This window comes from Sphaeramia orbicularis, chromosome 11 (genome assembly GCF_902148855.1).
Source record: "Sphaeramia orbicularis chromosome 11, fSphaOr1.1, whole genome shotgun sequence".
Lineage (NCBI taxonomy): Eukaryota > Metazoa > Chordata > Actinopteri > Kurtiformes > Apogonidae > Sphaeramia > Sphaeramia orbicularis.
In genome coordinates, this window is record NC_043967.1 from 2,299,064 (window position 1) to 2,323,541 (window position 24,478).

The 24,478-nt window shown below is 38.6% G+C and overlaps 1 protein-coding gene across 1 annotated transcript in view; it reads left to right on the forward strand.

Moving 5' to 3' along the window:
- The window catches only part of arhgef2a (Rho guanine nucleotide exchange factor (GEF) 2a), a 61,405-nt gene extending 54,181 nt beyond the window's left edge, over positions 1 to 7,224 (forward strand). Inside the window, exons 21-22 of the mRNA XM_030147655.1 lie at positions 5,410 to 5,572; positions 6,914 to 7,224. Of these exons, the coding sequence (XP_030003515.1) occupies positions 5,410 to 5,572; positions 6,914 to 6,942 (192 nt within the window). The 3' untranslated portion in view covers positions 6,943 to 7,224. The remainder of the gene's footprint in view (positions 1 to 5,409; positions 5,573 to 6,913) is intronic.
- The last annotated feature ends 17,254 nt before the right edge of the window (positions 7,225 to 24,478 follow it).

The following is a 24,478-nucleotide window of genomic DNA, read 5'->3' on the forward strand; positions in this document are numbered from 1 at the left end:
GGCTGTTTGTTTAGGGTGGTTGTCCTGAAGGTGAACCTCCAACCCAGTCTCATCTTTTATCAGCCTCTAACAGGTTTTCTTCCAGGATTAGCCTGTATTTCTCTCCATCCATCTTAATATGAACTCTGACCAGTTTCCTGTCCCTGATGAAGAACGGTCTCCATGTTTCACAGTGGGGAAGGTGTGCTGAGGTGGTGGGCAGTGTTCGGGTGTTCACCTGTCAGTTTAGACCAGGGGTGGGCCACCTGCGGCTCCAGAGCCGAATGCGTCTCTTCCTCCTCCTTGTAGTGGCTCCTCCCTTTACTGCGGCTCTTCCTCCTCCTTGTAGTGGCTCCTCCCTTTACTGCGTCTCTTCCTCCTCCTTGTAGTGGCTCCTCCCTTTACTGCGGCTCTTCCTCCTCCTTGTAGTGGCTCCTCCCTTTACTGCGTCTCTTCCTCCTCCTTGTAGTGGCTCCTCCCTTTACTGCGGCTCTTCCTCCTCCTTGTAGTGGCTCCTCCCTTTACTGCGTCTCTTCCTCCTCCTTGTAGTGGCTCCTCCCTTTACTGCGGCTCTTCCTCCTCCTTGTAGTGGCTCCTCCCTTTACTGCGTCTCTTCCTCCTCCTTGTAGTGGCTCCTCCCTTTACTGCGGCTCTTCCTCCTCCTTGTAGTGGCTCCTCCCTTTACTGCGGCTCTTCCTCCTCCTTGTAGTGGCTCCTCCCTTTACTGCGGTCAAGCCAGCTACTAGCATTTTTCTTGTGCACTACTCATTTGACAATTACAGTAGATGAGCTGAATGGAGCGAATGTGCCTTCAACCCAAAAGTCAGGGCTCATTTCTGCTCTACGTTAAAGACGCAGACGGACGGAGGGTTCTGTCCGTCCTTTGTATTTTACTCAGATAATTCTGTCCGTTTTTCGGGACTTGTGGATGTGAATCCAGACAGAATATGGAGCAGTACAACTGGGAACTGTGGAAGAAGTGTTGAGTTTTGAAGAGAATCATTTCCATAAATAGCGATACTTTTCATAGAGCAACTGTATGAGTACTGTGTACTTTTGGAGTAATCCTACAACAGATTCCATTCCAAGATACAGAAGTGTGTTTTTTCATCTGAAATAGGCTTTAAATTCAATGATGAATAAAATTATTTTTTCCCATAAGTACCTTGTGAATTTGGTATTTTTGGTATTAGTACTTCATATACTATTAACACAAATACTATGAACTACTTTTACTGTGTACTTTTGGAGTAATCATACTCAAAAATCCCTTCCTCGCTCCAAAAGTGTTTGTTTTTTCATCTGAAAAAGGCTGCAAGACTAAATTCAATGATGAATAAAATTATTTTTTCCCATAAGTACCTTATGAATTTGGTATATTTGGTATTAGTACTTCATATACTATTAGCACAAATACTATGAACTACTTTTACTGTGTACTTTTGGAGTAATCATACTCCAGAATCCATTCCACACTGCACTTCTGTTTGTTGTATTCAGTGGTTGTAACAGATAAAATGTAAAAAACGATTAAACTTTTCAAAGTTTATAAGCTCTGTTTTTTTTTGCGGCTCCAGACTTTTTTTTCTTTTTTTTGTGGAAGAGGGGGCAAAATGGCTCTGACTGATAATAAAGGTTGCAGACCCCTGGTTCAGACGGACAGCCATGTCTTGGTAGGTTTGCAGCTGTGCCATACACTTTTCATTTGTGGACAATGGGCTGAACAGTGTTTTTTGAGATATTCAAAGCTTGGGGCATGTTTTAATAAGATAACCCTGCTTTAAAGTTCTCCACATCTTTAGAACTGACCTGTCTGGTATGCTCCTTTGTCTTCCTGATGCTGTTTGTTCACTAATGTTCTCTAACAAACCTCGGAGGCCTTCACAGAACAGCAGTATTTATACTGACTGAAGTAAACACAGATAATCCAGTCCATGCTTGTCACTTACAGTGTAAATCTCACCATCTTCAGCTCTACCATTTCCAGCTGTGTCTCCTGTTTTTCCTTCAGTAGAACCATTTCTAAACCATGTGCCACTGGTCTCTACCGTCCTCTACACCTGTCCTTTCATTCAGGACCGGACTGAGACTCATTTTCAGCCCTGGAGTTTCATACCTCAGACCGGCCCACTTTAGATCATGACCAATTATTATTAAAATCATGTAATTCTAACCTTACATGTTACCTTCATCTGTCTCCTTTGTGCCTAGTGGTTCAGGGTTGTGCTGCTGAGCTGCTCCTCTGTCATCAGTAGACTCTGCTCTCCCTTTCACACTTCCTCCAGTTTCCCTAGACTCGCCTGCACCTGGATCACAATAAAAAATAATATCTACTGACATTTGGACTTACTGAACCAATTAACATATTTACATTGGCAAAATATGCAGGTTTATTTAATATTACTTTATGCTATTGCCTTTCAGTTGTGGGCTTTGTGTATTTACTGTCTCACTTTTAATGATCAAAAATAAAATCGGTCAGGACTATGGTTTGGGTCTAGAAAGTGGTTTTAGTGGAACTACTGCTTGTTCACAGTCTGTTCCAACAGCTCACCTTTTCCTTCCATCCTGACAGGAACAATCCCCTCATCACTACTGGCTCCTGGCTCTGCTTCTGACACTAAAGCACAGTTTAAAAAGGCTCAGAATTCTCAGCACAAATCTTCTATTTTCAAAGCCTTGGTGTCAGTTTCATTCATGTAGTGCTGAATCCTGGAGCATCTCAGAGCCCCTTTCATACTGAACAGGCCTACACCATACTCTTCATTGGAGCCTATTTCTTCTAATCCTCTTCCCTCTCTCAGTCCTACCTGCCCACTCTGGACTTGTGGGCTCATGGCTGGTGTCTGCTGCTGGATCTGCTTTCTGACTCTGAGGAGCTACAAGACAAAGTTTCCCAGTTCTGTGGCGTCGCATCATACTATTATTTAAAATGCATAACGTTATGTTCCACGCCACAATGCCACACAATTCATTGACTCGATAATTAACTAGCTTTAAAGGTGCTTTACCCGGTTCATCGTCCTCATTAGTTGTTTCCAACCGGGAGGTCGTTTTAGTGAAAAAGTTGCCGATTTTGTCACATTTGGCTGAGTTTGCCTCCAGAGCTTTCCTCTTTTTCATTCTTGCTTCTCCACACCACCCTTGCTCTTTCTATTCTCCATGTTTCAAACAGCAAACACAGCTGACCATCCACAGCCTACAGAGCACAAATCGTATATGCTCCACAGCTACAGTACAGAGCTACTAACCGTATGCACAGACATGTTACGTCTGGTCACAGTGCGTCTGCAAAAAAGAGGAAGAAAACAGTTTGCTAGTAGAGGGGGTGGTGGCCCAGGAACAGCGGCTGCAGATAACGTGATCATCTCAGTGCTATGACAGAACCCCCCCCCCCCCCCCCCCCAAAAAAAAAAAAAAAAAATAATAATAATATACATATATATATATATATATATATATATATATATATATATATATATATATATATATTTAAAGTGAACTCTGGCCCTCGTGGCCTAAATATTATACCGGCCCACCGGGAATTGTCCCGGTCCTCCCGATTAGCCAGTCCGGGCCTGCTTTCATTCTTGCAGATGCTCTTTTGTAAAACTCCACCCCTGACACTTTTCTCCACCCATCCAACCCTACCTGCACCCCCCTCTTCACCTCCAATCCACCCTCCCCATTGTTCTGAACTGTTGACCTGAAATACATCAAATCCTTTGCCTTCTTCACCTGGACTCCTTACATGCTGACTGTTTCACCTCCTCTCTTTCATTTCCATGTCTTCTGTTTCTCTGGGGCTGACGTTCATTCCTGTTCTTTCCAGCACATACCTCCACCTCTCCAGGTTTTCCTCCACCTGCCCCCTGCTCTCACTACAGATCACAGTGTAAAACATTATAGTTCACGGAAGTTCCTGTCTTAGCCTCATCTGTCAGCCTGTCCATCACCATGGCAACAAGAAGGGGCTCACAGCTGATCCTTGATGCACACCCACCTGTCCTACTGTTCCTATACATATCCTGCACCACTCTAACATCCTTCTGTGTGACTCCAGACCTCCTCATACAGAACCACAGCGCCTTCCTTTGTTCATACACTCTCTAAATCCACAGAGAAACAATGCAGCTCCTTCTGTCCTTCTCTGTTCTTCTACATCAGCATTCCCACACCCAGTATTGTATCACTAGTGCTGTTTCTAGGTTTATACCAGACTGCTGCTCACAGATGCTCAGTTCCTTTCTTCCTTTCCTTCTTTCTTTCTTCATCATGTGGTTTCTTATCTTTATACCTCTGTAGTATCTACAACTCTGCACATCACCTTTGTTCTTAAAAATAATCGACCAGCACAGTTCTCCTCCATTCCTCAGGCATCCTCTCCTGATCCCAGATCCAGTTAACAGTCTGGTTCAAAACTGAATTATATTTACAGAATACGGTCTGTAGTGTATTCGGATGGTCAGACAGGTGAATCTGCTGTGGGAGTGAAATGGACCTCATTGTCTGTCCACTTCTTGTAGCTATTCTTTTTTTGCTCCAATTTCCAAATATTCAAAACACAAAGTGAAGCTTGTAGAAATTAAACGAACAAGTTTGCAGCCACATACTGACTTAAATATTGTGGGTGAATGTAAGTGCAGAATGCTGCAAATATGTACAACCAATGAGTGTTTTTCAGTACACAGCCCCGCCCCCAAGAGTTCTGGACAACCTAAAAAGGTTCAGGTGAATGGAATCTACATTTATCATTTATCTACATTTACATTTAGATTTATATTTACATTTATGCATTTGGCAAAGTGACTTACAGGGGAAAAACCAAAATAAAAGAATAAAATACAAGAATAGATTAAAGCCATGAAACAGCTGTATGATTAAAAACAGTGTGGTACAGAAGAATAAAAAAGCTAAATGATAGACTAAAATACAATACAATTAAAAACTGTGAAATAAAAATGCCAACTAAAACAACAGAATAAACATAATAATACATGTTAAATGGAATATTTGAAGGTGCTAGGACAGGAGGTGCTCTCTGCAGAGCTGGGTCTTCAGGAGCTTCTTGAAGACAGGCAGGGACGCCTCTGTTCTGGTAGTGCTTGGTGGATCGTTCCATGAAAAGAGCCTGGACCATCTTGTGCAAGGTTTGGGGACAGTCAGATGACATTCCCTAGATGAGTGGGGTGGTCATGGGGCAACAAGCTTTTATCAGTGCACCTCAGTAGGAGCAGACCCATGGAGAACTGTGTAGGCTAACATTAATGATTTGAATTGGATGCGGGCAGCTGTGGGTAGTCAGTGTAACTCAAGGGGGTGACATGTGCCTTTTAGGCTGATTTTAACTGATCATTTATCAGCGTATCACTCCTTATATGGTTTTTCTGTTTTTTTTTTCCTCAAATCTTTTTTTCCCTGTTCTTTTAGCTTCATCAAGGAGGAGAGATTTCCACCAGAGTGGATGACACCCTGCAGGCCACCCACCAACCTGTCCATCTAGAAGGCCTTCAAGATGGGAGTGATTTGGAGGTAGAAATGACCTCAGATGATGATGATGATGATGATGGGACAGCATCTGGAAGCTCTAAAGGTCAGTTGACAGATATACTTCAACATGTGCTGAGAGTGAATATAAGTTAAAGCTATACTGTACGATGTGGCATTTTTACACTTTCCTTTTGTCATCTTAAAATGCTCCTAATAATCGTGTGGCAAAATAAAATGTAAAAGAAATCCACCAGGTTTTGAAACTCAAAAATGTTTTATTGTCATATTTCTGATAAAAGTCTGTATAGCAGCTCTTGGCATAAATGAAACTGTGTAGAGTTCGACTGGTACAAATCTTTATTTCATCATCGAGCACTGTGAAACTAAAACACAAACATTTGTACATAAGTTATTTTGCAAAGTTTACTCAGGTTACATTTTCCTTAAAAGTACAGACATTACAAACAAACAAAACATATTACTCATCATTAAAATTGTAATTTAATACACACATATTTCAAACAAAAGAACAAACAAAAGAATAAAACATGATGAACAAAACAATTAACTACCACACACCCTGCTCCGCCTACCAAGGGTGCAAACACCTCACTCACCCAGTGATTAGCAACAGGTATGCGAACCAAACTGCACTTTGACAAAAAAAAAACAAAAAAACCAAAACATTCCACATGAATATCAAGCTTGATATTTGTTCAAAATAATATGTCAAACAAATCAAACTCACATGTTCTTTCTGCTCACCTCACTTCTCTGTTCAGCACAGTCCTGCTCTGCTCTGTGTGGAAACCTAAATGCATGTGGCAAAGCAGGTGTGCGCCAATCAGCCTCATTACATTCCAAAAGGGGGTGTGGCCACAATAAAACAAAATGGGAAGAAAATCTAACAGAAGCCAAAAAAAAAAAAAAAAATCTAAAATAATAAACCTATCAACCGGCCACTAACAGTCTGACTAATAATTTTATTCAGACCGAATAAAATGATTGGCTGAGCCTGGCTGAGCCTCCTGTCAATCATCCATTACCCAGTCCTGCATCAGATACCGGTACCTCTGAATCTGAAGTTTCACTGGCGCTGCTCCTCCTGTCTGGGGTTGTGAATGGATAGGACTTAAATGCACTGTGGAGCTGAAGGGAAAAACAGATTTATTAACAGAAACAACCAAAAAGAACAAACAGAAAAACCCGACTGCAGCAGTCAGAGTCCGGTGAATGAAGGATGGAGATAACTGCAGTAAATCATTGTAGTATTTTCTACGTTTAGTGTCTGTTTTCACTCCAAAGTGTGTTGTACTACTGTGTTTCAGAAGGTGTACTATATCAGTGAGGTATTACTGCTGTCACTGTTGTTGCTGTCCATGTCATTTTGTGACTACAAGAGGAGATTTACTTGACGTACTGAAATGTGGTTTTGTTTTTCCAGATCTTCAAGACATTCAAGAGGAAATCTGATCTTTGAGGAAGTCCACAGTGATAATGTTCTAATAATATGGAATATGTGATTATAATACACAGTGATGGAAGAGATTTTTCAGCATATGGCTGAAATACGATGGTGTGCATGTCCATTTTTTTTCTTCAAGTTTTAATAATTGTTTAGCTGCTTTGCTTTTTATTTATCTAACCTGTGAGAATAGATATTATATTTTTCAGTAATGCTTTGGATTGTTTGGATTTCCCTGAATTGTGCCTGATGGATACTGCAATCCTACACTATAACTCATGATCTAAAAGGAAAAAAAGGAACTACTGGAAACTAATGGGAGGCCTGCTACCATTTTCAGCATTATTTAAATATAATGTGTATTTTTTGTATATCCACTGTTTGTTAGACAACTAACTTATTGATTATAACCTAACTACACAGCACATCAACATTACTACTACTACCTCTACTACAGCTACTATTACTTATTATCATTAGTATTATTAGTAGTATTATGAAAACAACTTAAATACCAAGGCTGTGAGGGAATTGTAGTAAAAAATGAAAGTAAAGTAAAAATACTCCACTTTCAAATTTATACACTTTACGTGAGTCTATTACATAATTTTAGTGATGATAATAATAGCCTTTCTTTATGTGGTGCATAATTTACAGATATAATAATTGTTATTATTATGGATGCATTTTCTAGTGTAAAATTGTACAAGTTTTATAAACAATCTATACAAACTTTATTATATTTAGAATAATGTTAGATGTTTAAATGTCACACAGAGTGCAACATGAATTACAAAGAAAGAACAACAAACATAAACAAACAAATTAAAGTTAAAGTATCCTGTTAAATCTAGCTTACCTTTTTCAGGTTTTCTTGTGAATACAGTATTAATAATACTTTGAATAGCTAATTTAGATTCTACCATTAGAGATGTGTTGTAAACATTAAATTAAAATGTAATTATTGCAGTAATCAACTAAAAGCAAATAAAAAACAACTTTGTATTGAATAATGTATAATATTGAATGTGAAATAATCTGAGACAGGTCTGTTAAAAAGGCTACAAGTAAATGGAAGTAATCCCTACATCTTTTCTCAAGTCTTCTTCAGTTTACAATATCTTATAAAGCCTTACAATAAAACCAGACCAAACCAAACTTGATTTATACGTCATAATCTTCTGTATTTTTTGGAGAGGGTTTTTAAACACAAGGATACAGTTGTTACAGGAAAAAAAATACCTTTTTTTAAACATTAGAATTCTGCATCAGTTTACAAAGATTCCTTCCTGAACAGTGTATCTGCTTCATAACCAGTATTAAAGTTACTCAGTTACTTTTTTTGCAGGTCCAGGTAGATGCAGACATTACAACCTACTCTGTAATCACTTCTACCTTTACTTCAACATAATCCATGGAATGTGCATCCTTCTAAATGTGGTATTTAAAATGTGGTACACAGTAAAACACCTCTTTTCTCCATTCTCTTTTCCAGCTCACATTGATTCTCTTTCAATTCCAAAATTGTTGTATTTAAAAAAAAATGGATTTTTGGATATTTGCTGAGATACACATTCTTTAGATGCATCAGTGTTGTTCTGCTGGTTCCCATTATGTTGAAAATAGGAGATCTCAAGAAAGGTTGAAAGAATGTCTGTCCAGCCTTATGAGGACAATATCTGCAAAAGGCCTGGGTGGATTTTTTGTAAGTTGGCACAAACATAGAATAGAATAGAATAGAATAGAATAGAATAGAATAGAATAGAATAGAATGCCTTTATTGTCACTATCCACATGCATAATGAGATTTAAGAGCAGCTCCTTCAGGGCACACATATACATAGAATAAAAAGCATAAAAATGATAGATTTCAAAAATAAATGTGTTTATCCTAAGATAAAATAATTTACATATGCAGTATGATTTAATTATTTTTTTTCTTTAATTGCACAGTATTGCGGTCAGAATGATATTACATATAAACTAGTTGTATTAATTGCACAGTAGGTGGTTGACAGGTAGTTTGGGGGGTCGGGGTGGGGGGTTGGACTGAGCAGTCGGTGCGTGTGTGAGTTCAGAGTGATGATGGCTTTTGGAAAGAAACTGTTCTTGAGCCGGTTTGTCTTGGTTCTAATGCAGCTGTAGCGCCTCCCTGAGGGCAGCAGGTCGAACAGGTCAGAACCAGGTGGTAGTTGGACTTGTAAATGTTTGTTGCTCTGTTGAGGCAACGGGAGGGGTAAATGTCCACCAGGGAGGGGAGAGGGCAGCCCATGTTCGTCTGGGCTGCCTTTACTACTGTCTGCCATGGTGCAGTTGCCGTACCACACTGTGATACAGTATGTCAGCAGGCTCTAATGCAGGGGTGGCCAACCCTGGTCCTGGAGAGCCACAATCCAGCATGTTTTAGATGTATCTCTCTTCCAACACACCTGAGTCAAATGATAAGCCTATCATCAAGCTCTGCAGAAGCCTGATAACGACCATCAGGTGTGCAGGAAGAGGGATACATCTAAAATATGCTGGATTGTGGCTCTCCAGGACCAGGGTTGGCCACCCCTGCTCTAATGGATGAGCCATAGAAGGTCCGCAGCAGGAGGGGGTCCAAGTTGGAAGTGTAGCCGCTGCTGAGCCTTCTACTGTGGATGTGTTTGGATGATATGCAAACTGGTAGGGGTCGAAGTCCGGGGGGAGATAGTCCTAATGTGCGGGAGGACTAGTCTCTCAAAGCACTTCATAATTACCAGTGACGTACAGGACGATAATCATTTGGGCTGGGGGGGGGGCTTCTTCGGTACTGAGATGATTGTGGTGGATTTCAGACAGGGTGGGATGAGTGCCTGGGCCAGGGACAGGATGAAGATTCTGGTACAGATGGAGGTGAGCTGGAGGGTTCGCACTCTGAGCACTTTACCAGGAAGTGCCTCTGGACCGGCAGCCTTCTGGGGGTTCACTGCCAGGAGCAGCCGTCTGACATCCTGCTTGTTGTGCCGAATTCTACTGTCTGCCAAAAACTGCTCCCCCTTCCTAAATCAGCCATGAAGAGGACAATATTACAGTTCTGTTTTTTGTCTGTTTAATATTAAAGAATGTGCAACTGTAAGGTATATAAAACTTTATAAAGTTAAATCTTAGATACACAACACACAAAATATATAACAATATAAACAGATACTGCCGAAAACCGCATCATCTGCGGCTGGGGGTGCAGTTTTCGGCAGGGAGCAGAATTCGGCACCGGGTACTGCTGAAAACTGCATCCTCCATCAGAATTAGCTCATGAAGCTACAGGAGTGAACTGACTTTGGCAGCTTATATTTGGAGTTATTCTGGTGTGACAGGGTGAATCTGGTGCACTTTGTCCTCTTCATGGCTGATTTAGGAAGGGGGAGCTGTTTTTGGCCGCTGCTGGCGATGCAGTTTTCGGCAGGGAGTAGAGTTCAGCACAACAGTGCTCACTAACAGTGAGTGTGGTGGTGCAGAAACTGGGTGGGGGTGGGGGTGGGGGTGGGGGTGGGGGCAGGGCTGAGGCTGATGAGTGCTGCTGTTACAATGTTTCAAAGTGAGAAAAGAAGCTGTTTAGCTCCTGTGCCTTTGGCGCCCTCAGGTCTTCTGCTGTTGTAGTGCAGCCTCTATAGTTTGTGACGTCATGTCTGCCCTGCCACACCTGGAACACCTCCTGTGTGTTGTTGTTGGACAGGTGGGACTCTACTCTCTCTTATGGTCTGCTTTGGCTTTTTTAACTCCTCTTATCAGATCGGCTCAGGCAGACCTGTAAAAGTCTGTGTCACCTGACCTGAAGGCAGCATCGCAGCAGCGTTCATTCATTTGGACTCAAGGATGAACTTCTGCTAGTTTGCACTTTTCCTTCATCTTTCCTGAAGTGAAGTATCCAGGCCATCATTCAAACTGTTGTGACATCAACCATGCAGGCTAACCCCTGAGCAAAACTGAACCCAAAGTCACATTTTGTCACTGTTATCCTTTACAGTGGCACCTTGACTTAGAAGTTTAATTCATTGGAGCTCATAACTCAGTTTGCTCGTATATCCGTTACACCGTTATACCGTTTTCCCCATTGAAATTAATGGAAATGCCATTAATCCATTCAAGCCCCATAAGTCAAAATACATCAAGATAATGTCTAGAGTATCCAAAACGTATTTCTAACCCATGAGTAACGAGCTTTCAACCTATGTGGAACTTATATTGAACTTATCTCCAATGCATATTGACATTTGTAGATGTGCTCTGGATGACCCATTTTCACCTCTTCCAGACATGGTAAAGCGTTTCAGCACCTCCCCTCTGGACAGCTCCTGGAGCAGAGATAATACCTGTAATACCTAATGTCATCATCTTCAAATTTAGGATTACATTTAAAACACTAACAAACTAAAATTAAATTCATTTAAATTAAACAGTCATTATTAATTTTCCAAAGCCACAGGGAACCACAGCAGAAGGATGACAGAGCCGTGTGCGTCTCATGAGCCCAGTAGGTAATATACAGATGGGGTTGACAGGAGGAACTCCTCCAGACAACGTGGACCATCCACCACCAGAGTACCGTCTAGTCCTCCAACATTTAGCTTTTTATTGGCTATGACAACTAGCAGCAGCGTATGTGAAGTTCACTCATAACTTGCATTTTGACTCAAAGCAAAAAATCGACCAAGCGATGGCTCGTAACTTGACAAACTCATAAGTTGGTGAGTGAGCTGGAGGTGAATGGTCCATTACTCTCCAAGCTGCTCCTTCCTCTTCCTTTATGTATGTGCCAGGGTAAGTCAAGGTACCACTGTATTTGATATTTTGTTATTGGCAGTTAACTTTTTAATGAGTTACCTATCACAAAGTCAGGATTAGCAGACCCTGGAGATTCGTTCATCTGGTGGTACAACTACAGTGTGTGTGATCTACTGCAGAATGTATAGAGGGTAAATAGTGCAAGCAGTAGGAAATTCCAGTGGATCCTCAATGAGTACAGTGAGTTACATACATGCAACTATTAAGGGACGCCAGGGAAATTTGAAAGCAGCTAGGAATTAAGTAAACACTTGTACCTGTTGCACTTATCTGTTACAGAAAGGTGGTTTTCTGTTAACAGTCTGTTTGTATCAGCTTTGAGTCAACGTTGTTATTCTGATGTTCTGCCAAAGTCATATTAAGGTTACGATAATGGTTACGACTATTGCACTATTAGTATCATTTCTGTTGCGCTTCTCTTTGCTTTATTGTAAATACTTTATTTAATCCTCTAGATTCTGAACAGCATTAATATTTATGGTAAAATATTTGTGTTTATAATATTTGTATCTTATATTCAAATGTACTTTATGCTAATATACAGTATACTGACTGATTTGCAGGGTTCCATGGGACTGAATAAAGACGACAGTGATGGAACACCTACAGTGTAATATAAAAAAGCGGGAATATTCTCATAAAGAAAACAATAAAAACAAACACATTTTCTCTCAGTCTTTTTCTTACCGTCTCAATATATATCAGCAGGCCTTCCAAAAATATTCATAAGTTAAGTTACCAAGTTAGTCATAAGTGAACTAAAGGAACTAAAAGGGCTTTGACTGCAAGTGACAGAAGTGATTTCAAAGCAAAACAGAAGTGGAAAGATGAGGAAACAAAATGAGAGTGCATCTACCTGAACAGCCATTACTGTTCATTTCAGATTTTGGAGATCTAATGATCTGTGCTTTACAAAGAAATGCTAACCATGTCTGTTTTGTATATTTTGAATGGTTCTTACTGAGTTTGACTTTTACTTTGTTTTATTCTGGACATTTGAGTTGTGTTTAAAAAGTGAATGATTCTGGTCTCAACCGTGCTGTCAAATAAATACTTTGGCATATTTCTTTTATTTTGTGTTATATGGTGTATACTGTTCTGCTACAATCATTCTGTTTCCTCCTACACAAAAACCCCAAACCCAACAACATTTTTGTTTATCAGTCACCATAAGGAAAGGAGTGGCACAGGGATGTATTCTGCAGTTTCACAACAAGATGATGATGATTATTATTATTATTAATCCTTTCATGCACGAATTATTAGAACCTTAATCAAAATTTTTTCCTGAATGTTTTTATTCCTCTTTAGGCATGAAAAAAACAATGCAATTGGAAAATTTTCTTCAGAAAAATAAATAAAAATAAATAAATAAAATACAAATAATTAATTTTTTTTTTTTTTTAATTCATTAAAAAAATAATAATAATGAAAAAAAAATTCTTATGAACCTATTTTTCATGAAGTTGCAAAAATGTCCACTCAGCTGGACACCACATGGTTAATTTTTGATGCACAGAAACATGTATTTACTGATAAATTGTGTGAAAACTATGGGGAGGGCTTGTGATTCTGGGGGTTTATGGTCAGGAGAGATCTACATAATGTTACCAATTCATGTCAGAAAGATATGTAGTGTCTTAAAACTTTAATAAAGATATGTGCAAAAAAAAAAAAACAAAAAAAAAAACAACGAAAAGAACAACTAAACCCATGAATATACAAGAGAACAGCTGTAGAATAGCTGTCCACTGTAGTGACCAGTGTGCATGAAAGGGTTAATCACAATTACTTACACTACTCATTACTTATATCATTGTTACAACTACAATTACTGTTATCACTTTATTAGAACTTTTATCCATTGATTGTATGCACACACACACACACACACACACACACATACACACACACACACTGAGCATATTCTATTATTATAACATAACATAATTGTTATTATTATTTATCATTATTACTGCTACTTATTATTTGTACTTTGTTATTTATTGTTTTTTACAAGTACTTTCCAATGTGCAATTGCCTGTTTTTTCACTACATTTTTTTTTTTTGTTATTGTATTGCTATTTTCTTATACTATTTCTTACACTGTTCTTTCGGTGTTATGCTGCTATTGGAACCTCCGTTTCCCAAGGGCTCGGCCCAAGGGATCAATAAAGTTCTACCTAATCCAATCTAATCTAATCTATTCTAAACTAATTTAATCTAATCTAATCTACTTTTATCTAATCTAATCTAATCTAATCTAATCTAGTCTAATCTAGTCTAATCCAATCTAATCTAATCTAGTCTAATTTAATCTAATCTAGTCTAATCTAATCTAATCTAATCTAATCTAGTCTAATCTAATCTAATCTAGTCTAATCCAATCTAATCTAATCTAGTCTAATTTAATCTAATCTAGTCTAATCTAATCTAAAATGTCTAATATGATCTAATCTAATCTAATCTAAAATGGTCTAATCTAATCTAAAATGGTCTAATCTGATCTAATCTAATCTAAAATGGTCTAATCTAATCTAATCTAGTCTAATCTAATCTAAAATGGTCTAATATGATCTAATCTAATCTAATCTAAAATGGTCTAATCTAATCTAATCTAATCTACCACAGTAGTGTATGCACTAACCCTGTACTGACTCTTTCCTGATCCCTTAGCTGAAGGTTCAATAACTCTTTAAACCCACATTAACTCATCATGACCTCCATCAGTTCAGTGGACAGAAACTGTGACCCCACATGGAGTCCAGTCTGGCATCATGTGATGACCTCAGAATGCATCCTCCTTTGGGTCAGAGTTACAAAGGCAGTGGAAATTACAGAGGATCAAATCCAGAAAAGTGTTCAACTCATGGGTCACGTTTTACAGGAGGTTAACTGACAGCTGGCAGAACTCTGAACACAGACACACGCTGAGACAGACGATAAACACACAGATTCCAAGCATTTGACTGTCGTGTGCAGTAAAGAAACAGGGTTCCCTGTACTATGACAATCTGACTTTGCCGTCCAAACTGAATGCCAAAAGAATTTAAGATATATAAAAATAAAATTAAATTAAAATTTTAAAAATAGAATAATTTAACTAGGAAATTAAAACAAAACCGAGTGGCATTTAAGAATGGCAAAAGAGAATGAGCATAACATATAAACTACTATTACCAAGTAAATATATATTTACATAAATGTGCAATGTTTGAGTAATTGTGCAGACTGTCAAAGATAAATACCATGTTAAATGTGCAAAAATGTGTGCAGCCGATGGGAGTGCACACATATGGACTGAGTCTGTTCCCACTGATGGTCTGGAGGTTTATCTGACCACTGGACTGAGTCTGAAGTCACTGAAGCTGCAGGAAACTAACACCACAGAGTCTTTAAACCCAGTGTCCAAGTGACAGCTGCTGTGAAACACCTTCAAGAGTCAAAGAAAACGACAAAGGGATCAAACAGAAGCACTGTCACTGTTTTCACCAGTGGTCACAGCTCTGACAGAAAAGCATCTGATGCTGAAATCACAATGTTTCTTCTACACTCATAGGGCCGGATCTATCAAAGGTTTGCGCGTATTAAAACGTGTGCAAACTCATTGCACGCGCAAAAAAATGTACAAACTGATTTACTAACAGTGTGCAATAAGGGTTGCGTCTTTCAAAGGTGCAAAATAGCGCATCTGCAGCCAGTTAGTATGTTTGCCTCAATGAATATGCAATATGGGGCGTTTATATGGAGTAAGACAGCTATCAAAAAGATGTGTGCATGATTTTAACCTTTCGTATTCGTAATCTTAAACATTTGTATGTCAATAAAATTGTTGTACACAAAATTCTGCTGTCATATACATGAGTCTGAGAAATTGTGCGAGTTAGGATTTTTTTTCATGTGAGTATGAATCTAAAAGCTGTGAATGCCACGTCTTGTGAATACAACTCTTATTTCTACGACTACGAAGTCTTTTCTGTGAACACGAATTCAAGTTTGTGGGTACGAGCAGAAAAGTGGTGAAATGACGTCACATAGGTCACAGGCAGGTCACAGGGAAAAATAATCGAACCTCGATTCCTCAAATCGCGCATGCGCCAAAGCTAAGAATGGCTGACGGCGGTGAAACGAGTGGAGCTGCCCGCGCAGGAGAAGCATCACAGGTAAAGTCAACAACTTGTATATTCAATATTTATTTCATAAAACTGTACTTTATTAAACAATGTACAGTTCATGGACTTACAGACTTACTCCTTTAGCTCGCAAGCTAACGACATGCCGGTGACGCTAAGTTAGTGCTAGCATTTCTAGCATCAGAAGTTGGCTTGCGCAAGTTAATTAGCATTGACCTGCAAAATATGAAATGATTAATTTGCCACATAATGTTGATCAAAATATAACTTTTATCGATTTGTAAATTTTGTCATTTGGCGTATAAATCTGTCCATCCTATACGTCCGTTCTTTTTTCCTCTTTGCCAATTTTTCTCTCGGCCATGTGCATTTGTTTACCACAGAGGGAAATCAATCAGCGGACCGATGGATTTTCATCCACACATTATGGCGTCTATGTTTGTGTAGTCTTATCTGTCAACAACAAGAAATGACGGTTTAAGTGCAAAGTCCGCAGAGACGAGAGCTGGGACACCCATGTAACAAGTTACAAGTCGTTTATTTAACCAGCAGCAGTATTACTCTGAAGCTGTTTTAATTAAGGTAAAAATGAACCATAAGGCAAATATCCCGTCCTCCTCTGATCAGAGCGGCGTCGCTAGCAACGCAGCAATTGTCAAGATTCAATAGAGTCGGCTATAATTAAGAGTTATTGTTTTAACTTGCAAGCTAATGATTGGCATATTCATTTTGCTAAAAATACAGAAGTATGTTGGACGTTTGTCCAGCCTATGTAGAATTGATAGAGTACTGTATGTTGGTAAACGACTAAGTTAACAGTGGCATTTAATGCATCAAACTTGTATTTTGTTGTTTACAGGGACCAGTGGCTACTCAGTTATTGGAACGTCTGAAGTCAAGGATTACAGATGTGTTAAATCAACCGCACTTGAATTTGGACTATTTGCAGTACATTGTAAATCAAGAAGCGTTTATTCTTACAGCTGCCTCCAGTACTTTAAACATCCCAGCTGAAATTGTGGAGTGTCTTTTATCCCTGCAAAGTAAGATCCACACAGCTGTTTCCCAAGAGAGTCCCTGTGCTTTTATTAGAGCTGGAGAACGAGGCCGACCAAAGTTCATTTTTTCTGAGGAGCTTCTGTCCCGACTCATCGACCTCCCCTTACCAGTGTCTTGCATCGCAAATCTGTTGAGTGTCAGCCAAAGCACAATCTTCCGGCGTATGCGTGAACTTGGGTTGTCCACAAGGTCTACATACAGCAGCTTAACTGACAGTGAATTGGATGATGCTGTGCAGTCCATCAAAAGCAGGATCCCAAATGCAGGATATAGAATGGTTAAAGGCTGTCTGCAAGCGGATGGGCATAGAGTTCAGTGGGATCGCATCAAGGAGTCCATGCACAGAGTCGATGCTCCAGGAGTTTTGGAAAGGATGGCACGGCTGGGGTGCGTAGTAAGGAGGACATACTTTGTGCAGGGGCCTTTGTCATTAGTCCATGTAGACACAAACCATAAGCTTATACGGTAAGACTTTTTATTTACTATTTATTTCCTTATTTATTTATGGAGGAGGGTGACTGACTGCTCATTGTCATTTCATATTTTGTTTTCAAGATACAACATTGTCATATTTGGTGCAATAGATGGGTACTCGAGAAAGGTTGGTCACCTTTTATTACAGTGCTTCATTATCTGTTTACATTTGTGTTTATGTATTCACTGTTCATAAACTGTGTACATGTTATCCACACGGTTCACACACATTATTAACAATGAATTTTCAAAACTTTTCATAACGTTTATCATATTTTACTCTATCACTTTAAGTAGATAGACTCAGATGGCAATCATAGGGAGCAGTACTGACTGGCAATCATATGAAGAAAAAATATGAGGGAGGAAGGAGGGAAGGAGGAGACATTAATGAGAAGAAAGGGAAGAGTTTAAAGAGAGGTTAAGAGCAGCAGGAGGATGAAGAAGGCAGGTGAGAGGAGACAAAGGAGGAGGTACAGGAGGAGAAGAGCAGGAATAAACATTTTAAAACATTATATATTCAGAACTTTAATAAACTTTTTTTTTTTTTTAAATTCCAATTAATTTCCATGTCTGTCATGACTGTAGAAACTCTCTACCCAGAGAATACATATGCTAACCCAGAAACTTATGGACATAGTGCAGATGTAATGTGTCAGACAGCTGATTTCAGTTACTATTTTTTTTTTTTTTCATTTTATGCCTATGGTTCCTGACTTTTACCTATGGTGTTCCTGCTTTTACTGCTGTTGCCTGAACTTCATTAAGATTATTTATGTTTTGTAGGCCCAAATAAAATTGTCTTTCTACACAGATTTTCTATCTGGAACCTGCAACAAATAACCGCTCAAACACTGCTCATTCATTTTTTATGAAGGCAGTGGAAAATTATGGCTGGCCTTCCAGGTAAACAATGATTTAAACTTGTGCTATTGTTTCCATGCCCTAATTACTAATTTCAGTAATATTCAGTGGAATATTTGCTGTGATGAATATGGCTGAACATTTCTCACACGTGTTTTCAAGGGTCAGGGGCGATGAAGGTGTTGAAAATGTCTCAATTGCTGAAACCATGTTCATTGTTAAAGGCTCTGGAAGAGGGAGCTTCATAGCTGGACGGAGTGTACATAATCAGAGGTTACAATAAATAATTCACATAATTTACAATATATCAATAGTAAGATGTAAAATGGGAAATTATTGTAAAGTTTTTTTAGTCAATTTAAATTATTACTTTTAAGCTGAATAAGTCCTGTTTCTGATCTAGAATCGAGCGCCTGTGGCGAGATGTCTGGACCAGCGTGACACACCTTTACTATGAAGTTCTTCACAGTCTCGAGGAAGATGGCCTGTTGCATTTGGCAGATGTTGTTCATCTGTTTTGTGCCCACTATGTCTTCCTTCCACGTCTGGCAGAGGCCCTTCACACCTTCACAGAAGGCTGGGACAACCATCCTTTACGGTCTGAAGGTGGACTCTCCCCAAACCAGCTCTGGGTTTTGGGTCACATGAAGAACCCTTGTGTCCTGAACGAAGATTTGCAGGTTTGTTGAAGCACAAACTCAAGGCGCTGTTTACAAAGGCAAAGTGCAGTTGACAAGTTTTGAACCTGAATATGTGGAGGCTTAGGTTTACATAAAAACGTCTGATTTTTTCATTGTTATTTGAATGGGGTCAATATCTTCAACAGTGTGGAAGGAGTAGAATGTTAAAATTCAGGAACAAGTTGTTGAAAAATAATATACAAGTAAGTGTGTGTAATACTTCAAGTGATCACACAAATACGGCAAGTCAGCAAAGCAAAATTTATGATAGATGTTCTCCATGTTCTGATTGCTTGAACATTATACACATTTTATTCTCTGGTTAAATGTTTTCTGTTGTCACTGCACTATGCCTGTAAGTCAGTGTGTGCTTTGGTATGTTTTTTAAAAAAAATTCTAAATTATTAGACTTATAACCAAATTGCCGAAGTCATATTTTAGCTAAATTGTGATATCTACCTAGTTCCCCTAACACTGCTGATTCACAGTGCATTATTGTGCTAAAAACCTTAAAATGTGACTCAGGCAGTTATTCTGTGAGGCTAACAAATGCTGTTTCATACAAAATATTAAAAAGATTTTTTTCTCCCCCCAGAACATGGAGCTATTTGGAACTGACTGGGAAATGTTTGATGCTGTGCACGAGGAACCACATGGAGTTCAAGTCCAGGAAATTGAGTGCCCTCTGACTCCATATATTATGGAAACTGTACAGTCCATGATAAATCCCTTGGCCTCATCAGAGTCAATCGGCAGAGACATTTACATAACAATGGTTCAGTGTGTTGAAAGTCTAATGGCAACACAAGAACTGCCTGAGATATAATATGATCTTGCAAAAGATTTTAATAGTACAAACTAAAAGTAAACATTTGCAGACAGTCTACTTGTTAAAAAAAAAAAAAGACTTGCTCTGACATCTGTTCAATTTAACATGAGATAGGAGTCCCAAACATTTTAACTGAGAACTTTCTGATGAAATTTCTATTAATCATCAGAATTAAATTTGACTTTTCTAAAACATAATGACTGTGGGTATTCCAAAGAGAAACATGGAGGTTACATTTAGCATACCAAACCATTTACAGAAAAGGAAAGAAGTTGTCACAAAAATGACAAGAATAAAATATATGAACTGACATGTCGCAGTAACTTGTTTTCCTTCACACCGAGTGGTTACACCCGATCAAAAGTTTGCTCGTGGCATATGGCTAGTGTCAAAATGTTTTTGAATTCAGTGTATGTTTTCAGGTGAGCTGAAGGGAATGTGACTGTACGACTGCAGGCGCTTACAGTTGGAAAACAAACAGTGTGTTGTGTGTCACAGTCATGGTTGAATTTCATATATATGACAAAGTCCTTGTTTTCACTTGGCAGAACAGGTTTATGTCGTTGTCCAGTCATCCACTGCATGATGCGTCCTACAGTCAAGCCTTCTGGAGTAACGTCCTTGCTGGAGCCCTCTTGTCCTTAATGAAGAGATTAATACAATGTTAGTCTGAATTGAAAACAATACATTTTAGTTTTCAAGTTGATAAAATCCCTTACATATACACAAATCATACTGACCTTTTTGAGTAGAAGAATATTTGATTATCAAAGTAGAAACCACAGAGATTTTAATAAAAGCTGCATTTGTTGTGACTGGATGACAGGCATTATGTCGTTTGTTATATTATTGTTGACATAACTATGCAAGTCATCCATCTCTAAGACCTTCATGTGTAGTTTAATCAAACAATATTATAGGTCACAATATTATATTTCATCATTTACATTCATTTTAAATAGTGACATCAAATTTTCAACAACGCTTAGATTTAATGGGTTGTTTAGTTTGAATCAATTAACCATTTACACTGTACTATATCAAATGTACTGCATGATAGCAGAAAATTTAATGTCTTTATTACCCTATCTTGGCTGAAACATACCAGAATCCTCAATCTCCTGAAGGTAGTCCTGGAGAAAGTTAATGATGTTTACTTCTTTTTGGTGCTTGGCAGAACCAACCTCACTGAAGACAGGGCGGCTCCTCTCCAGAAGGAAGGCTGCATCCACCTTTAAGAAGGAAGTGCATTTCAGTCTGCATAAACACTGTAATACTCACAAAATACATTCGTGCTCAATTAAAAGCAGTCTAAAATATAAGAATAGACCTCATCATCTTCCCCTGGAACAAACAGTGGTAGGCAGAGGTCTTGATGAGTCTTCATGATTTTTGGTAGATCATACAGCTGCAGGCCTTTTCTGAGCTGGTCGAGCATTGGGATGACTCTCATGGTGGAGTGAAGTACAACAGTTCTAATGGACAAAATGTTTCATCAGGAGAATATACTTAGTGGTAAACCTGTTGAATGTAGAGGAAAAAACTGCCAAAACAACTTTAAAAAAAACTATTATTTGGTGACATGTAAAGAAGTTAAACAACACAGCCTTGCATGAAACAATGCCATGTTACTTGTAATCCATGTTTTAGACATGACCAAACAAGTAGCCTAACTCAAGTCACAAATTCTTGTACAATACACCCTTAATGAAAACCAAAAATGTCACCAACATACCTTATCATGCTGTCTTTGTTTTCCAGAGACACGATTCCAGTGTATCCGCAGGTCACAACATCGTCAACCAGGTCAATGATGTTGTCATTACTGGTGCTGTTTATCTGAAAACAGAGTAGGTGTCAAGTGAAATTAAGTTGCATTGTATCATTGTTCTCTAAAGGCTACAAACCAAAAAAAGTAATTGTGCAAGCCATATCATACTGAGGTCAATGTAATTACTAACTTTGATAAAACTGTATTTACCCTCTCAATAAGCTGTGACAGTTCAAAATCTGTTACATCACTGGCAGACACTTGTATGCTGTCAGAGTCTCCGGAGCAGAGATATCTGAAGCACCACTCGCGCATGAAGCTAGGACAAGGTCCGCCTTGTGCCAAACTAGCTGCCATGACCTCTCCTGCACCCCTAACCAAAACAAAACACAGCATAAACTGCCTGAATATATTTGCAATGATATAAAATAGGGTTAAGTATTATTGCAATTAATATGCTAAAAGAAAACACAAGAGGAATTTCACTACACACCTGAAGTAGTTAGAGTCCAAACTGTTGAGACAAACAGGATTCTTCCCTTTCTTATCTGACCCTCCAACGAAGAGTCTGTTTTCGATTTCTGCCAGCATTTCTGCAAAACAGCAAATACAGGAAATTCAAAAGGTCTCTTCTGTCTCTTTTTTTCCCCATGTAATTAGCATTTGAGCCCAGTACACCATCATAGGCCCATGTTGATGTTCACAGTGTGTCAAGTGTGTCTGATTTGACAAATATGGAAAAACAGGAAGAAGACCAAATCCACACATCAGTCCAATAAAAATTCTTGGAACTATATTTAGTGTGTAGATAATTCCTTTCCATTTTGTTCTCGACTATCTTTTATCCTGCACCGAGTCTTGTAAGAATTTGATGTGCACAAATATTCTCTTATCGTGAACGAAACAGACAAACATTTGTACCTGTGAGGAATTCTCTGCTAAGGGCTCCAGTATCGATGCCTGCCTCACCAAAGAATGTGACCTTAAGTCTACATTTGGGTGACGTCTTCTTCTGCCGTTGCCACTGTTGCATGCCTCTGCTGAAGAGGTCAGTTCGCGACACACAGATGGAAAATGTGTTTGTTTCATCAACTTGACAAGTGATCCAATCCAAGATTTCCTCAGAACTGGAATTAAGAACAAAAGACAAAAAATGAACATTAAAATTGACACTTCTACTTATTTATTTCTTGTTCAACACTGGGCATTTGAATAAAAACAAAATTAGACATGGTTATACTGTGTGCATAATTCCATAGCTGTTTGCTACAATTATTCTGGGTGGTTGTTTGGGTGTGACAACCCTAACAACCATGGCACCTCCTATTCTGGTGAAACTAAGTGGTGAGAGCAGGCTTCATGTAAGTCAAGATAAGAGCAAAATGTGTCATAAACATACAATGTTTTTGGATTACCACATTTCTCTGTGATCACAGTCCACACATTACAAAGCTTTTCAACAGGAAAAAGATGATTGATACTGCAGTATCGCTTTTAAGTGTATATTATCCAGATGACATAATTTGCCACCATAATTACCTAATGTACAATATTACCTTTGAAAGGTACTGATTTGACTGACTGGTACTGATCCATTTGACTCATGGCCGTCATTATCTGAAGGTCTGCACACATAAAGAATAACAGCTTGTCCTAAAATATCTTGACATAAACACTTGCATACGTATAAAATGTTGCAAGGCAATCTCTTTATATGTAATGAATGTAGGTATACATTATAAAATTGCACAAAAATCAGTAATATTACCGTAATCCACATGTGGCTGCATGGATCTCAATTATGTCAACTTGAAATGCATTGTTGCACACAGGACACTCTGCAGTCTTAAAATAGAATTCACAAGGCATGTGAATACAATTTTACACTATTCAAGAGATTAATATCTTTATTTACCAGGAAAGCACAAACAATTTCACCTTGTCTGTCTGCTTGCAAATGGAATCTGGGAATTCATCTTCATGTTCTTCATTGCAGTTTTCCTGGGGGAGAAAAAAATGATATATAAATGTTTAGAGCATAATACAGAATAATATCTCATTTTTCAATATAAAAAGATGTGAGATAAAGCCTAAAAGACTAAAACTTTTACATACTTCTTCAGCACAATAGGACAAATCTACAAGTTCTGTCTTGCATTCCTTGATGTGTACTGGAAGAATCTGAAGTGGAACCATTTTCTTGCAGGTTGTACACTGGGCTTTGGGCATTTTCTCAAACTCCTTTGCTTCAGGTGGTAACGGAATTGTATCAAGTTCTTCTTGTAAAGGAGAAATGTACAATGTGTATTTTCCATTCCCGCTTACTGCTTTCAGCTGCTGACCAGTGTATCCATGTAGATCTGGAGGAATAACATCCAAGCTCCGCCGCCCACCCCCACCTAACATTGAAAAATTGTGGATACTAAACAAACCTGAAAATACAATAACTACTCATATAACGTGTATTTTGGAACCACCTTAATCCAGTGTGTACAACTACATACCTGTGGACTTGTGCAGCATCCAGCCACCACAGATATTTGCCAATCTTGGATATGCACTCACAAGCAACTCTGAGAACTTAAATGACAAAAGCATAATTAAAGCTTTATTGCAATTACAAATATTTATAGACTCCTGTGTATTTCATCATGCAAATAATAATAAAATCACACATCAAGATGAATTCTAAGATGGATGTTTTTCTTTTGACTTGACACAAGGCAGTAAATGATTGGTAGCATACCTCTGAATGTGTCATGTTTTCAGATATGGTTAATGAACGCTTTCCAAGGCCAGCCAGCATGAGTGGCAGTTCCTCTTCTCCTTTTGGTGTTTTTTCATATTGTTTTTCAAGAAGAAAAAAGCTCACCAAAAAACTCTTCCCAGATTCTTTTGTCCTATATGGTGCAAAACGCCTTTTGCCTC